Genomic DNA, 17932 nt, shown 5'->3' on the forward strand with positions numbered 1-17932 from the left:
CTTGGTTTCGGTGGCTGAGAATATCCTCAGGCACACAGGGGATCTATTACAAACTCTACACAACCGCCAGACACAAACTGTGCTAATCAATATAAAACACATTATTTCCCTTTAATCCTTACCAACACCTAGATAGTAGTGTATTATCCACTGTTTTTCCACTGATCACCTCTGATGCTATAATGTGTGATTCAGAAAGAACAGGCTTCAGCAAACGCTGCAATCAATAGATCAATAATGAGATTTGCTCCTCATGTGCGAAAGGAACAGATCCTTGAGGGAAGCCTTTATTGAATCTGTGAGATTAGAAAGTGATGTGATCAAGAAGATCTAACACTCCATTAAGGATAATTACAGTATAGTGAGTGTTAAGAGGGACCAATTACAACATTCATCAGAGAATAGATGCCAGACATACAAAGGAATTTGGACCAAAATTACACCTCCATTACAATTCAGTCAGGATGTACCTCTGTTATTGCAGGTAGATGTCTAAATGATCAATCAGTAAGCAATCGTAAAGCTGAAGATCACAATTGTGCTATTGATATTATATCTGTTTTAGTCGTTTACTCACTCTCATGTCATCCCAAACCCTCCCATAGAATTCAAAAGGAGACATTTAGAAGAATCTCTCCTTTTAGGTCTTCTTTTACATAGAATTTATGTGAATGAGAATGCTGTCAATCCTCAGGAACTGACAAAAGCACAACAAAATGATCAAAAAAGTCCATTCAACTGCTCTGAAATCTCCTTCGCATTTTCGCATATTGAAACTTAGCATGTTGCATTTGGTTACTTTAGAGAAACATGAGAACATTGTTAGTTTTGGAGCACGACAGCGTCCATCCACTTTCTTTGTACAGAAAAGAGCAGCATGAACATTCTCAAAAGCATCTCTTTGTGTGTTCCACAGAGAAAATAAAGTATTTCGGGTTTGGAACAACATTTAATGTCAAAAGACAATTCATTTTTGAATAAAAACTGACCTCTTTGGACAGGCGAGTGAAAAGATCTCCCCCTCTGAGAAAGTCCAATATAAGATACAACTTTCCTTCTGTCTGAAATGCTGTGGGGGAAAAGCAACAAAGGTGACGTTGATTTTTCACCTGTCAGAAGCAAAACTCAAAAAACAGAAGTTTACCATGTTACATGCCACTCAAAGTTTAAATGCTACAGCCAAGCTACTGGCAATCTATTTTTAAATAAATAATGATTAGATAATATAAATACGTTTTACAATCAGATAGCTTCAAACGTGAACACTAAATATTACATGATAGCTCATTACTGTAAAGCTACAGCATTATGAAAACAGCTGATCAACTGTCATACAACTGAAGAAAGAACTTAAGTTTGTAGCATTTCTACATGTAGTTAGTCACGCCACAAAACTGCCTGTTTTGTCATTGAAGTAGAGCATAGGGAGTTCAGAAATTGATGTTCTTGTGAAAACGTTCGTGTTCTGTTGTTTACAATCTCCAGAGACAACAACTTACCATAGTGGAGTTTGACGATGAAGGGATGATTCACTTCTGCGAGAATGTCTCGTTCCATTTTCGATCTCACTCTGTCCCGCACTTAAAATACATAGAGATAAAACACAGAGACAAGAAGACATGTGAATGTGTGAATGTGTCAACTCATTCATTCTCATTCATTCCCTTGGCAGAAGCACACAATTGCATGAATTGCCAAATGCAGATTATGAGACTATGTATATTGATTTATGTTCATATTGATATTTATTTTTTAAAGTGCACAGTTTTTGAAAAAGTGTGTTTTTGTGCCGTGACCCTTGTGAATATAATTTACCTATGACATAACCAGATATGGCTCAATTGGGTTAACAGGTTTATATGAGCATAAATAACTGAAATATGATCTAATTCTGATATTAACTTGAATTTTAATGTGCAGAGTGGAAAAAAAACGAATAATAATAATTGGTCTCCTTGTTGCAAGTTGTGGGCTAGACATTTTTCACAGCTGCAATCTTGTATCTCTCAATTATTTAGTTTGGATATGCAGATGTTTAAATGAATGCACACTGAGAAAAAAAGGTACAAATGCTGTCACTGGGGCGGTACCTTTTCAAAACGTAAACTTTTCCTTTTAGGTACTAATATGTACACTTTAGGTACTAATACCTTTAAGGTACCAATACCTTTAAGTGTACCACCCCAGTGACAGCTTTTGTACCTTATTTCTGAAAGTGTAGTTTTATAATGGTTATTAAACATGAAAAATTCTTAATTAAGAAGAAATCGCCTATGGGTCTTTAGACATAAGACATCCGATTTTCATTTATACTTCTGTGTCCTTGTCCGCGTCGACGTGCAGTTACACATGCAGAAGGAGCATGTGTACCCCTGAGGGAGGGGTTCTGGCAGACCAATCACAGCATTTGCAATCCGCGTAGAGTTGACGCGTTGTTACATTTTTTGAGAGGTGCACGTCAGGGTACGTCATAGGTTACACGTGCAACACACATACACTCGACCCAGAAGTATAAACTGGGTTTAAGCTCTTCAGAAAGCCCCCCCCCCCCCACACACACATTTAATTATTTTATTTGGAATGACAAATACTGATTAAAGCAACACAGCATCCAAATATTCATAAAGAGCTTATCATGTTTAACCTGGCAATACAGACAATGTAAACAGTCCCGACCACATCAGTCAATGGGCTATGGATAAAGATAACATCGTCTTCTCCAAACATGCAGACTGCCTATGATTGCTGAAACAGAGCAATATCTGGCTATTTGCTTAGAGCTCTTTTTACTCAGTCCAGCAATCTGCAAGCCTCGGACACATAATCTGTGCACATGCCCTAAGCTACCCAAGATAAGAACAGTTAGTTTGGTCCTGTAGCCACACACTGCCATAGCATTTGTTAACGGCTGGTACTTTAACATTTTCTCAGAAAAACACAAGTCCATGTAAGCATCAAAACAACAGCCTACTTCTAGAATCACGATATCTTTAGAAAGTTCATCAATGACTACAATGTCTGGAGTATTTGGGTGTTCACTTAGAGCACTTTTAAGAAAGTTGATATTATCGTTCAGGTTTGAGAACCAGCTGGTTTGAACAGTCTTGTTTACGTGTATTGCACTTTGTCCAGAAACTTTGCGCAGTTCTTGAGCTATTGTGTTTACGATGCGATCGTGGCGCGCGATGTAAAGTCCTTTGAACAAAGGGCATCCGTTCATTATGTGCGCTGTAGATTCCATGATCTTATCGCGGTGTAGTAAGCAGAATGGTTCGTGATGTTTTGGAAACCACAGGGAGAGATTGTATTTGGTCGGGAGTGTTTGTAGCCTGGCTTTAATAACAAACTTTAGGATACCGTCGTTTACGGCTGAGTTTTGTAACGCAGAGTGAGAGACTGTATGGTCCGCGCTCTGCAAGCATGCCAGCTTTCCTTGAAGGCGCAGGTTAAGCCAGTAATCGCGCTGTTGTGTTTGAAAGTACTGAAGGATTTCATACCTGCACGTCTGGCTGTTCAGCTTCTTACCGTGATGAAGAGTCGCCTCAGCATACACATTAAGATCCATAATCTGTGCATGGCTGATGTTCACCTGCTCCCCGCCAGTATGTGCCCAGTTCAACTGTATATTATTGTTGCTGCACAAGTCATTCAGATCGGGCCAATCCGAACGTACTCCGAATCCCGTAGCCCTGGTGTCCAGCTTTCCGCTAGGTTTCTTTCGGAAGCCGAGGAAGCCCGATTCTCCGACTGCAGAAAAGGGGACCTTACGTTTGCTCAGATCCAGCACCAATGAGCGCCGGGCAACTTCACGAACTGTAAGGTCGTCGTTATTCAACATATGCAGTAGATGCTGTACTCTGGTCGCTGTATAAATCCATTCAATGTTGGGAATCCCCAGTCCCCCTTCGGATTTGCTGATAAAGAGAATACTTCTTGTCGTGTGTGTATTGAGATTTAACCATTTTCTTACCAGTTGCACGGTCTTATTGTTCAGCTCCGTCAGATGTTTTTTAGCGATGTGGACGTTGGCAAACAGATGTTGGATCTTAGATAGTGCTATGTCCCGAATGGCCTGGAGTTTCATGCAGATCGGTAGAGGACACTGGTCTATCAGGTCCAGTCTGCTGGAGTACTCTTTACAGATATCGCTCACTTGCTCTTGCCATTCTCCTGCAACATTAAACAAATGTCCTAGATAACTGTACGATTCATGTCTTGAATAGACTCTAATTGTGCTTCCGGCGATTGTAAATGATGGAGGCTGATCATACTTGGCCCTATACCATCTATTGCCCCCGCTGCGTCGCTCATAGAACACCGCACATTTGTTGTTCTTAACTCCAAGTCCAGACCATTGCAGGAAGCGATCGGTGTATGACAGCATGTGTGTAATGACATTCTCCTCTCTTGATACTATGAGGACGTCATCGGCAAAAGCCTGAACTGGGTTTGGAGATGTAATGTCAAGCGGGGCAAGAGAACATAACCACTTCAGCCATTGGTTTAAGGCCAGTACGAAATTCACGGCACTCCACGGACACCCCGTCTTAATGCCAACATCGAGTTTAACCGGTTTCGTTAGTTGATGTCCGCAAATCACTTGTAAAAATGAATTATTGTACACATTCTTGATTATATGTATATACTCTTCCGGCAGCTTTATTTCTTCAAGGGAGTGAAGCATTACGCTATGTGGTAGAGAACCAAAGGCGTCTCGAAAATCGAGGAATACCGCATAGAAGCGGGAGGATTCATGTTTAAAATCATCAATGGCAGTTTTCAAGCAGAATACGTGCTCATTCATCGAAGCGCAGCTGCTGATTTATCCATTCAGTGAGCGTCTCTGGATCGGGCCTCGGTGAGAGCGTTCTACAGAGGGGGAATTTCCGAAGAATTCTTACGGTGTACTTTAGCAAAGGTATTCCTAATGGTCTCCCATCATTATGAGTTGGTGTGTAGGATCCATTCCTGTAGTATACTCCACATAGGATGGTTATAAGTTTAGTCCAGTGACGCGGGTTGTTTCCGGTGAATTGTACTGTTTGTCTGTCATTAATTAGTTTCACATCCAGGGTTTTCCTGAACTCTCTCTCCTGTACCTGAAAGTGCATCCACTCTTGATCAGAAAGTGGGCGATTGTACTGTTCAAAGTTCGGCCAAGTGGCGTGCAGATGGTTACTTTCAGGACAAACATTTGTCGGGTCATGGATTCGCCATCCGATATTACGGATCTTACCGCTTCTTAAAGCAGCTTTGGTTGCAAACTTCAGGGTTGAAACCACGCACATTGTAAGTAGTCCTGATATTAACATGTTCAAGCTCTTTCTGCGTTTTCGCCGGCAGCTACGACGGGTGTAGATGTTAACTTTCTTAGTGCAGCATGTCAGCGTGAAGCGTGCGAGCATGCCGCCGCCGCCGCCGCCATGACACACACACACACACACACACACACACACACACACACACACACACACACACACACACACACACACACACACACACACACACACACACACACACACACACACACACACACACACACACACAAACAAACACACAAATGTTTGTAAATGCAGACTGCATGGCCAGGTGCTTGATTATATACACCTGAGGCAATGTGTCTTGATTGAAACACCTGAATACAAGAATTAAGAAGCACGTCCCAATACTTGTATTCATAAGTGACAGATATAACCACATATGAAGGAAAAATATTACATCTCATTCTGTTTTTGCTGTTTACACGCATGAAAAACAATCTCAAAACCCACAACCTTCAACTCAACCTTGCAAAGACAGAACTGCTTGCAATCACGGCCAACCAAACATTTCATCACAACTTCTCCATTCAGCAAGGTTCGTCATCCACAACTCCTTCTAGGACGGCCAGGAACCTCAGAGTTGTGATTGATGATCAGTTAAACTTCACAGACAACATTGCTAGAACAGCCCTGTCTTGCAGATTTGCCATAGTACAACATTAGGAAGATCAGGCCTTCCTATAGGAGCATGCTACACAACTCCAAGCTCTTGTTCTATCCATACTAGACTAGTGTAATGCTCTCTTGGCAGGCTTTCCAGGATGTACTGTCAAACCTCTGCAACTGATCCAGAATGCAGCAGTGAGAGAGGTCTTTAACGAGCCGAAGAGAGCGCATGTCACACCTCTCTTGATCAATCTGTACTGGTTGCCAATTGCGTCTCGCATCAAATTCAAGGCACTGATGTTTGTCTACAGAACAACCACTGGCTCTGCACCCCCATACCTAAACTCACTACTTCAGACTTATATGCCATCCAGAAGCTTGTGTTCGGAAAGTGAACGGCGCCTTGTGGTGCCATCCCAAAGAGATACAAAATCTCTTTCACAGACCTTTATCTGGACTGTTCCCTGCTGGTGGAATGACAAGCCTAACTCAACCCAAACTGCTGAGTCTTTAGCCATTTTCAAGAAACGGTTAAATATGCATCTTTTTTGTCAACACTTGACCTGTTAATACTAATACTTACTATTCTATTTATTTATTTATTAAAACATGCTACATGTACTGTGCTAGACTAACTGGGACTAGTCAGCACTTTCATATTGTTGCCCTATTGTTGGTCTGACTGCTTCTATTGTTCTCCTCATTTGTAGTTGCTTTGGATAAAAGCGTCTGCTAAATGATTAAATGTAAATGCTCTGTGCCAGATATGATTTAAAAGAAACTTAGTTTGGCAGTGTAAGATTTTTTCATTAAAAAGTCAAAGTTATACATTAATCTGAAAGGTGAAGTGTGTAGTTTTTGTACCACTAGCATCACCAAAGTAAAATAATTGCTAAAATAACAACTGAAATAGGCTTCAAACAGGTTCCCAGTTATTGTTTTGCCAAAGAGATAGTCCGACTCCAAACTCATGCCAGTGATTGAGCCATTGCCACTGTGTCAGGATGGATGCTCAAACAAATAGCTTTGTTAGCTTTATAAAGCCAATGTTTACATGAATATAATACTCATACAGTAGTTGCCTCTGCACATTTTATCATCTAAAAATCTACATACATCACCTTTAAAGGGGCTATATGCAACTTTTTCCCCAAAATAAACGTAACAATAGCCTTTTTATTTTACCATTTATGACTCAAACATCTCCTGATGAGCATACTGACACCTTGTCCGCTCACAGTGGGTGCACCTATAAGCCTGTATCCTATTTTTCCTATTTTCTGGCGGGTCGTCTTTTCCCGCGCTGTCTGCGGATGTGACGTCACCACCGCTGCGAGAGCGATCAGAAAATGAGAGCAGTTCTGTTTTTTGGCCACAGGTGTCAGTCGCGAGTTTAAATTTCAGAAAAACGCATATAGCCCCTTTAAGCCTGCAGAAGTTAACTACAAATCTTTGACGAGTCTGAAAACGAAAGCAGCATGATGGATGTCGCATTCACACGGGATGCTTTACACTGAATGATTTGTCTTATGTAACAGCTGCAGCATTTCTGTGGTCTGACAGTGAGGTGCCATAGTCACAAATACTGTTATATTCATTCACAAGAACATGAAGAACTTGCAGAGAGCAAATAATTTGGTATGTAACCATGGTTACATTGAGTGAATAAGTTATGTGGGTTGTGAACAGGTTGTGAAATAGATTACCACTCCAAACTGAGCACTGTGAATCACTACAATAACTGCTGTTTTGCTGTGTTTGTTGTGTAAAAACAAAGGGATGAATCACAAAAATGAATAAATGATGAGGAAAGTCAGTAAGCTGCTTAAGACTTCAGGTTTATCTGCTTTGTTCAATTCTGAGATTCATTCATTTTCTTTCTTCCAGGGAAGCTGCTGGATCTTAAGTATGCGAAAAATCACCTGGTTGTCTGAGTGGGACCTTTTTCAAATGTTAAACAATTTGATGATTCAGATACTCTTTAAAAATCAACCAGAGAGCACTTTAGGCCTCCTAGCAGCTTAGTTATGACTCACAGGTTAGATGTCATGCTGAGCTGAAATAATAACTGCAGGTTTTACATACCAGGAAGAGATTGACAAATGTAAGGCACACAAATTATAGAGTAGAAATCATAATTCAGATCACTTAATTTAAGGACTGAAGTGTCAGTTTTTACCTTTTAGTGTTGCCTTTTTTAAGACCTTCATGGCATAGAGTTGTCCTGTATCTGAACCTTTGATTTTTCTCACCAAGAACACCTGTAAATGAAACGCAAGATCAAAATTCAAAACCCCACAATATTCACATCTTAGTCTGTGTCCAGGGGCTGTCAAGCTCCAAAAAGAGGGAGATATGCGAAAAAATATCTGTATGTAAAAAAGAATTCCATGACAGTACATCTGAAGTTGTGACTGCTTTGTGTGAAGACTAACAGACTCAAATTTCTTGCAAATCCCTGCTCTGTTCTAAAGCATTCTAAAGTCTTCTTCGCGCAAAGGAATCGTATGGCTTCTGAAGACTTACACTGTGTCCTAACCAGATAAGATTCCAGAGATAAGCAATTTGTCTGTCCACATCAGATGCGACAAGACTATGAGGCACGACAAAATCAATCAAATATCACAGGTAATCAGAAGAGTGTTTGGGTGATCTCTCTGTAAGCGCACTGTACTCTCAATGAATCAAATTCATACATATTATTATTAAAAACATACTGGGTGAGGGGACTTTGTCATAGAATATGTTGTTTGTTTACATTGAGTTCACAGTTTAAACCTTCTTGTAACTCAAATTAAAACCCTTTCATGCATGAATTATGAAAAACATAATCTAGATTTTTTTAAGATTCTTTTTTTTACTTTAATATGATGCTAAAATTGAAATCCATTTACATTTTTACAGAATTCAGTTTTATTTAAAAATTACAACTGTCCACGTATGTGGACACCATGCAACAAAGGCGTAAAATGGGACAAAAATAAAAAATATTGTGTTTTTATGCTATGTATATAAGCTCAGTTATTAAAAACGCTAATATTACAATATAACAACGATAAAACACATATTGTAGGAAATATAATGGTAGTTACATATATGGGGAAACCTAGTAGCAATATGGACTGGGCTTTGCTGGCACGTACTCCTCATCACTGCTGTCACTGTCACTTCCTCTGTCCTCTGGGATATTCTATATTATTCTGTACTGAATGCTTGACCTGTGCTGTCCCTGTTTGGAAGGCAAAATGCAAATTTGTCTCGGTATGTATGTGTAAAGTTGCCATTTAATGCTGTAATATGTAATTTTAAATGGTTATTTATGTTGATATATTTGTTAAATGTCTGTTTTATTACAATATAAGACAATTCAAAACATATTTGCAAAAATAGAACAGATATACTAGCAGGTTACAGAAATCAGACTTTATGCAATCTCCATGCATGACGTCCACATGTGTGGACAGTTAGTTTTTGGTGTATAAAAACTATATTTTACTCTAAATTTTAGTTTATAAAATACTAACCTATTCATCATACTTTACTGTACAAACTAATATTTTTTTTTAGCTCAATCGACCTCGTAGAAAAGTTTTTCACAGATATGCCTGGGGCATTTGGCACATGGCTATTGCTGTCAGCTATCTTGGATTAATGATGTCATCAAGCAATGAATATTTGGAATACAAGACAGTAGCCACTGTTACAATATTGCTGTCAACCTACTGACACTGCCCTCAAGTGGTTTGGAGAAAATTACCATGATAAATGAACCCTAAATGGAGTTAAATTAACTGTCCCCAAATGTGGACACCATGCATGAAAGGGTTAAAAATTAAATAAACATTAAATAAAGCACATAATCAGTACCTGTGATTATTGTGTCATACTTTTTATATGGTTGTTCCTGCTGCACCGTCACAGAAATAGAAAACGTTTCTAAAACAGATTTGTTGCGTACAACAATCAATGCGGGTTAGGAAAAAATCTCTGATTAACATGGATAAGATACACATGTCACGGCGTCGAGTTGTGTCTGGTTAGGACATGGTGTTAGAAAATGTGTCGTATGATTTTTTTGGTAATTTTTGCAATTTTGAACATGGACAATATATTTTGTGTTTCATAGAAATAGAAAAACAGGTTTGGGATTAAATGGGAGTAAATAATGTTAGGTTTTTTTCATCCAAAAACTAGTGAGCTAAGGCAACATCTCAACTCACAATTGATTTCAATGGAATTTGGCATTAGCATGTTGCTAAGCTAACAATGCAGTAGCTACTCTACTAAGCAAAATACATAAATTATGGGTAAAAAAATGTATGTTTCTGTTGATACTTTTCAGTATTGAATGAATTATAAGTATACGTATTCATATTTTCTCATGTTTTTAAATTAAGATCATCGCATTGCATTCTGTGATTGCCTTCTCTGTTGGAAATGTGATGCTGCCTTACATTTTCTCCAAAGGTACCTCTGATTATACGGCCTAATTTAATGGATGGCCTTTGTGTCTGATTATGATATCTTTTAAATGCTGCCTACATGAAGTTTAGGTTTTAAAACAGGCAGGAAATTTCAGTTTTGGGACACAAGGTAATCATTTAAAACTATGTCATGTAAATCTTGCAACAACTGATCTAAATCTTTTCCCATCCCAAAATAAACTCATTCAGCTCAACTGAGAGGGTTATAAGGACACATACAAGGGTTTTACATCCATTACCCCAAACCTGAACTGGCTGAACATCACTTGCATTAACAAAATTACATCCAAACAAATGGCACATCTAATCTTAGTCATCGGTAGCAGTCTGCATAAACAGTAACAAACAAAGGATAAGTCAGATGCTGCATTTTCAAAGCTCACCTTTCCATAGGAGCCCTGACCCAACACCTTGAGCAGCTCAAACTGTGACGGGTCTGCTTTCTCGAAGCCCTCTTTCACATGATCGCTGATATCAAACTCCTTTAAGATGCTGTCATCCTGCAAAGGCAACAGATGGCACAGCTCAGAGAGAAATAAACAAATGCTTTTGCCATAAAGCTGTGTGTTTAAGCATAGTTAGCAATATGAAGCCAGCTGGGATTATGAATAACAGTAGTAAACAGGTCAAGAAAAGGGTTCAGATGGTGTGATCATTAGTGTGTGCATCTCATTGCCACATTCATTTAATAGGTGCTTTCTCAAAAAGCAAATGACAAATATTAAAGTGAGCAATATACAAGACAGAATTATATAGCAACTACCAATTGCTCATTATAATGAGAATTCAAACTGCAGTCGGGTGGAAGCTGTTCTTCAGTTTGCTGATGACTTGATATCACTTTCCGAAAGAGAGAACAGTTTATGGCCAGGATGATTATAGGATCTTTAATAATGGATTGGTCTTTTCTTTTTGCTGCAGATGATGTGGATCAATTAATGACACATATTATCTGTCATTACATCCATTTCAAAGGCACTTTCACATCATGTATTCAGTAGATTTTTCCTCAAACTTGCTATAGAAAATGAGCAAAAGCAAGATTTTTGTCTGTAGATTTTTTTTTCTGGGCCTGGTGAAAAGTTCATTACTAAGGGATATTCTGTTCATAAAAAAAAATAAAGAGAGAAAAATTGGGCTATTTTTGAAAATAAAAACTATAGAAACATTATATAAATTAATATAATTATTAAAAATTACATAGCACCTTCATGGTAGAAATACACCCTTAAAGTAACAAATGCGGGTTACCAGTTTTTACAGTGTACAGCAGTGTTAAATATCAATAGAAATGTCCAAATTTATTTTTAGTATGAAAGTAAATAACAGGCTTTCATTTATCCAAAGTGATTTACAATATAATTAGTGACAATTTACCTGGAGCAGCGTGCATGCCCACACACACACACACACACACACACACACACACACACACACCCACTGTCTGGTTCGTTATCTTTGTGGGGACTCTCCATAGGCGTAATGGTTTTTATACTGTACAAACTGTATATTCTCTCCTCTTGTAAGCTTGTTTCCTTATGGGGTCTTCAATTTAGGTCCCCACGGTGACACAAGTCACCCATGAGTGTGCATTCAGGTAGAAGTCCCCACCGGGATATAAAATCATGAACACACACACACACACACACACACACACACACACACACACACACACACACACACACACACACACACACACACACACAATTTAGGGGCATTCCATAGACAAAGATTTTTATACTGTACAAACTGTGTATTCTATCCCATAACCCTACACCTACCCATCACAGAAAACTTTCAGCATTTTTACATTTTCATAAAAAAACTCAACTTGTGACCCTGGACCACAAAACCAGTCATAAGTCACATGGTATATTTGTGGCAATAGCCAACAATACATTGTATGGGTCAAAATTATTATTAAATTTATTTTATGCCAAAAATCATTAGGATATTAAGTAAAGATCATGTTCCATGAAGATATTTACGTAGTACATTTCCTACTGTAAATACATCAACAACAATAAAAAATGAGTAGTAGTAATATCCCTTGCTAAGGACCTCATTTGGACAATTTTAAAGGTGATTTTCTATATATTTAGATTTTTGTTGCACCCTCAGATTCCAGATTTTCAAATAGTAGTATCTCTTCCAATCCTAACAAAACATACATCAATGGAAAGCTTATTTATTAAGCTTTCATATGATTTAAAAAAAGTTTTGTGGTCCAGGGTCACATTTATTCTGATTTATACCCTGTTCTCCTCATGGGGATCAAAAATGGTGTTTTTGTGTTTGAGTGTATTACATGTTCTGTACTGTATATTAGTATTTATCTCAGCTTCTGGAAAAGATGAGCTTTGATTTAGTATGTGCCTTTCTCATTAACACCTGTGCTTTGTGATGGTTGTCAGAGTATATTAACACTTTAGTCATGTGTGCTATTAACATTATTTCAGTTCAGTTTAAACAGTAATACATAAAATGTAGCAACTATATTTTTTACAGTCAAGTTCTGGCAACCTCAGCTGCTGGTTTTTTTTTTTTTTGACAATGAGTCAGCAGCTCATTACTGTAAACTAAACTTAACAGACTGATCAGATGCAACTGATGCTAAGTAGATGAGTCACATATTCTGACATTCTGAAGGAAAAGGTGCTTTTCAGTGTCACAATTTGTTCTAGCCCAAAAGTATATTAAATTTTCACCACTTTATATGATTTATATTATTGAAAATTGTTTTGGAAATCACATAAATATCCAATATATTTATATCGGATGCTCTGTAGCACGTGTCAGAGCAACAGTAACCAAGAAGGCCGGGGCTAGGGCAAGGGTCACTTGTGTTCCAAATGCAGCCATCTTGCAGTAATAGCCTATACTCTCTCTCTCTCTCTCTCTCTCTCTCTCTCTCTCTCTCTCTCTCTCTCTCTCTCTCTCTCTCTCTCTGCTTTTGCCAGGTTCCCCCGGAAGACAGGGTGGGCGCCTGCAGAGGGGACAGTTTGGATTGCCACATTGCAGACACGTGCCTGTAAACTCAAACGCTGACCACAGCTGAATAATGCATCCTCGCACTGAGACTGACACAGCTCAGAGCCCTTAAACCGGCTTATGTCGAGCCATGCAAACGAATAAATAAATGTGCAGCTGCATTACATAACCAAAGTCCAGCCCGGGCCAGTCCCGTGGCATGATGATGAGTACACTGAGGATATACAATCTTCAACCTCAGCACAGGGGCCTGATTACCAATTCTGGCAGCTCCTGTTGAGCTATGCGCATAAAAGCCAAGCCAAGCAAAAGAGCCGCATGACACCTCAACATAATCGTCATCAGGATATGATGAAGAATTATAAAATCTTCTTTAGTAATAATTCACCTTCAGATCATGGGGATGGTGCTTCAGTGTCTGATGGAGGACAGACTGGGGCTAGTTGTCACATGGAGAATTTGATAAGATTTGTGAATTATATTATTCAAACCAAATCTCTAATATCATCTTATTTTGTTAATAGCTCTTGCTAACAAAAATAAAAACCAAATTGACAGACATTCAGAAAAGACTCAACATGTATGATACATAGAATGATTAAGGTACATTTTAACTGAAAGGTTGAATTGTGTTCCTATATGATTTTTAAAAATAAAACAAACCCACCTTGAGAAATATTCACTGGAGTAAAACATATGACAAGACAACTTGTCTTCACTTTATATAATGAAATTGCTCTTATATTCTAAATTCAATTTAAATGCAAGGAAATGAGAATGCAAAGAATTTGTTACTTCTAAGAGAGAGAGAGAGAGAAAAACTTCAACAGACCAAACAGGCTTTTCAATTTAGTTTTCAATTTAGGATTCGGCCTCAGTGGTTCCATTTTCAGACTCATCTCACAAAAGAATTGTCTTGTGATTGCGTGAAAGCTGTGCTACAGCAATCATACGCAAATAGACAGTAAATTCATTTCATTTTGCCCACCTAACTGAGGTTTAATGCAAACCCTTGGGGTGAATTTTAAGACATCACAAGTGCACTCCTCATGTGAAGTCTCTTCCAAATGGAAGGCATTTGCATCTAGGACAACGTAAGACTGTTTCATTTGATTTTATAAAACGGTTGGTTCCAGTCCTTGATTCTGATTGGTCAATAGCTGTGTTTTATTCGCAATAAAACACGGCTATGACCGTTTTACCCAACGGTTCTGTGTATCACTACACAACAACCCCTCTTAGCAACGTAAACATATATGTTTGATCTCATCTCGATCGTTAAAGTGAAAGTGCCCTTTTAGATCGTAGCCCACGCGAAAGCAAACACGATTTCTGCCAAAAGGGAACCACCTAATTTTATATTAAATTGTTTGTTTACTTATTAGGCACCTGTTAAATAGCCACTTATTTTCGAGATTCTGCCTTAGACGACTGCTGTTACTTTCTGCTAAATACACTTCCTTTACCTGTAAATAAGGCTAATTTTGGAATGACTTGATGAAATATGATATGAATAAATCACATATAAATACTCAGTGTGACCAGATGAAACTTCTGAGTAGAAATTGTAAACACTGCAGTCTAGACACATCTATGGAAATGAACACCAAGGCTGAATCCGAAATCGCCCCCTATACCCTCAAATAGGGAACTATTTGAAGGGACAGCCATTTGTAGTGGTGTCCGAAACCATAGTGGACTTTATTGAGTTCACTCATTCAATACCACATTGCACCGCAATAACGAGTGTACAACCGATGAACACACAGCGGCTGTCCAACTTCACTCACTCATTTTCATTCACTCCTTCAAGCAAACTATATTAGTTGACTAACGTAGGGAATAGTGAATGAGGGTTTAGGGGGTGATTTCGGATTCAGCCCATGATGAAAGTGAGCTGGTGTGACCTGCATTTCAAATCTGCTGGGTTGCTTGATCAAATGAGGGGAAATATTAATTTTGGTAACACTTTACTTTTACTTTGGTCACAGGTTCTTTGTTTTGCTTGTGTAAACTACAAAAACGTGAATTTGTGTGAATTTCAACTACTGACCTGGCATGAATAAAACAGCGTTTTTAGACGTTTTCATGGATCCGTGTGATCGGGATAGTTTTGACAACGTCGTCAACTGATATATAGGGAGAACAAGTATTTGATACACTGCCGATTTTGCAAGTTTGCCCATTTACAAAGCATGTAGAAGTCTGTCATTTTTATCATAGGTACTCTTCAACTGTGAGTGATGGAATCTAAAACAAAAATCCAGAAAATCACATTGTATGATTTTTAAGCAATTCATTTGCATTTTATTGCATGACATAAGTATTTGATACATCAGAAAAGCAGAAATTAATATTTGGTACAGAAATCTTTGTTTGCAATTACAGAGATCACACGTTTCCTGTAGTTCTTGACCAGGTTTGCACACACTGCAGCAGGGATTTTGGCCCACTCCTCCATACAGACCTTCTCCAGATCCTTCAGGTTTCGGGGCTGTCACTGGGCAATACGGACTTTCAGCTCCCTCCAAAGATTTTCTATTGGGTTCAGGTCTGGAGACTGGCTAGGCCACTCCAGGACCTTGAGATGCTTCTTACGGAGCCACTCCTTAGTTGCCCTGGCTGTGTTTCGGGTCGTTGTCATGCTGGAAGACCCAGCCACGACCCATCTTCAATGCTCTTACTGAGGGAAGGAGGTTGTTGGTCAAGATCTCGCGATACATGGCCCCATCCATCCTCCCCTCAATACGGTGCAGTCCTGTCCCCTTTGCACAAAAGCATCCCCAAAGAATGATGTTTCCACCTCCATGCTTCACGGTTGGGATGGTGTTCTTGGGGTTGTACTCGTCCTTCTTCTTCCTCCAAACATGGCGAGTGGAGTTTAGAACAAAAAGCTCTATTTTTGTCCCATCAGACCACATGACCTTTTTCCATTCCTCCTCTGGATCATCCAGATGGTCATTGGCAAACTTCAGACGGGCCTGGACATGCACTGGCTTGAGCAGGGGGACCTTGCATGCGCTGCAGGATTTTAATCCATTGCGGCATAGTGTGTTACTAATGGTTTTAATTGAGACTGTGGTCCCAGCTCTCTTCAGGTCATTGACCAGGTCCTGCCGTGTAGTTCTGGGCTGATCCCTCACCTTCCTAATGATCATTGATGCCCCACGAGGTGAGATCTTGCATTGTGCCCCAGACCGAGGGAGATTGACCGTCATCTTGAACTTCTCCCATTTTCTAATAATTGCGCCAACAGTTGTTGCCTTCTCACCAAGCTGCTTGCCTATTGTCCTGTAGCCCATCCCAGCCTTGTGCAGGTCTACAATCTATCCCTGATGTCCTTACACAGCTCTCTGGTCTTGGCCATTGTGGAGAGGTTGGAGTCTGTTTGATTGAGTGTGTGGACAGGTGTCTTTTATACAGGTAATGAGTTCAAACAGGTGCAGTTAATACAGGTAATGAGTGGAGAACAGGAGGGCTTCTCAAAGAAAAACTAACAGGTCTGTGAGAGCCGGAATTCTTACTGGTTGGTAGGTGATCCAATACTTATGTCATGCAATAAAATGCAAATAAATTATTTAATTAAATTATTTGGATTTTTGAAATTAACTATTGTAAAAATTACATACCTCTACATGCTTTGTAAGTAGGAAAACCAGCAAAATCGGCAGTGTATCAAATACTTGTTCTCCCCACTGTGTGTGTGTATATATATATATATACTAGTAAACTTTTAACAATGTAAACTTTTAATATTTTAACAATGTATTATCAAATTGTATCAGTTTAAGTCAAAATTCCAGTCCTTTTTATTTGTTAAAATAAGTAATAAGTCATTCTGTACGCTACAATGATTTTTCCACAGGTAAAAGGTCTTTGGCACAATGCAAAGTAAAGGTAAAACTCCCTTCACTGTGGTAAAATCCTTGTAATGCATGGCCTTGGGACCCTCCATAAGGGAATAACCTAAAAAATAACTAAATAAATATGAAGTATGAAGTTCATGCAGTGCAAAATAAATATATGATCTGTGGTGAATACATTTTTAAAAATCATATTTGTTTTGCATTAACATGAAGCTGCAGTTTCACAACACATGAATCACACAAAAATAAGTAAACAATACGTTTTTTTTACTCCTTTAAATGCAGCCTGCGCATGCAAATCTGTGGAATAAGGGAATAACTTATTCTCTTTCAGAAAGACAGGATGAGATTACATCTTTTATTATTACATGCACTCCTAAGCAATATTATTTCACATTATATTTACAAAAATTCACAAAAATGTACAGATTAAAAAAGTTACATTTTGGTGCACTGAAGTAACTCCATTCGTTTCAAGACAAGCACATGTGTCATAATATAATCTATACTTGCAAATCTGACACGTGTCAGCCTATACAGCGTTGCATAATCTGATATGGATATAGATCTGTTAGATCCATGCATAGGACTAAATGCCAGGACTTTATCTTAGGTTTGACTTCAGCCCTTGTATAAGTAGATTAGCCATATGATGAATAGTTAA

The 17932-nt window shown here is 38.7% G+C and overlaps 1 protein-coding gene across 1 annotated transcript in view; it reads right to left on the reverse strand.

Annotated features, from left to right (window-relative positions):
- The window catches only part of rps6ka2 (ribosomal protein S6 kinase, polypeptide 2), a 69726-nt gene that overhangs the window by 45495 nt on the left and 6299 nt on the right, over positions 1 to 17932 (reverse strand). Inside the window, exons 2-5 of the mRNA XM_079843153.1 lie at positions 10795 to 10911; positions 8107 to 8188; positions 1500 to 1580; positions 990 to 1069 (exon numbers count right to left, since the gene is read on the reverse strand). Coding sequence (XP_079699279.1) covers positions 990 to 1069; positions 1500 to 1580; positions 8107 to 8188; positions 10795 to 10911 — 360 coding nt within the window. The remainder of the gene's footprint in view (positions 1 to 989; positions 1070 to 1499; positions 1581 to 8106; positions 8189 to 10794; positions 10912 to 17932) is intronic.

This window comes from Gobio gobio (genome assembly GCF_949357685.1).
Source record: "Gobio gobio genome assembly, chromosome: 18".
Lineage (NCBI taxonomy): Eukaryota > Metazoa > Chordata > Actinopteri > Cypriniformes > Gobionidae > Gobio > Gobio gobio.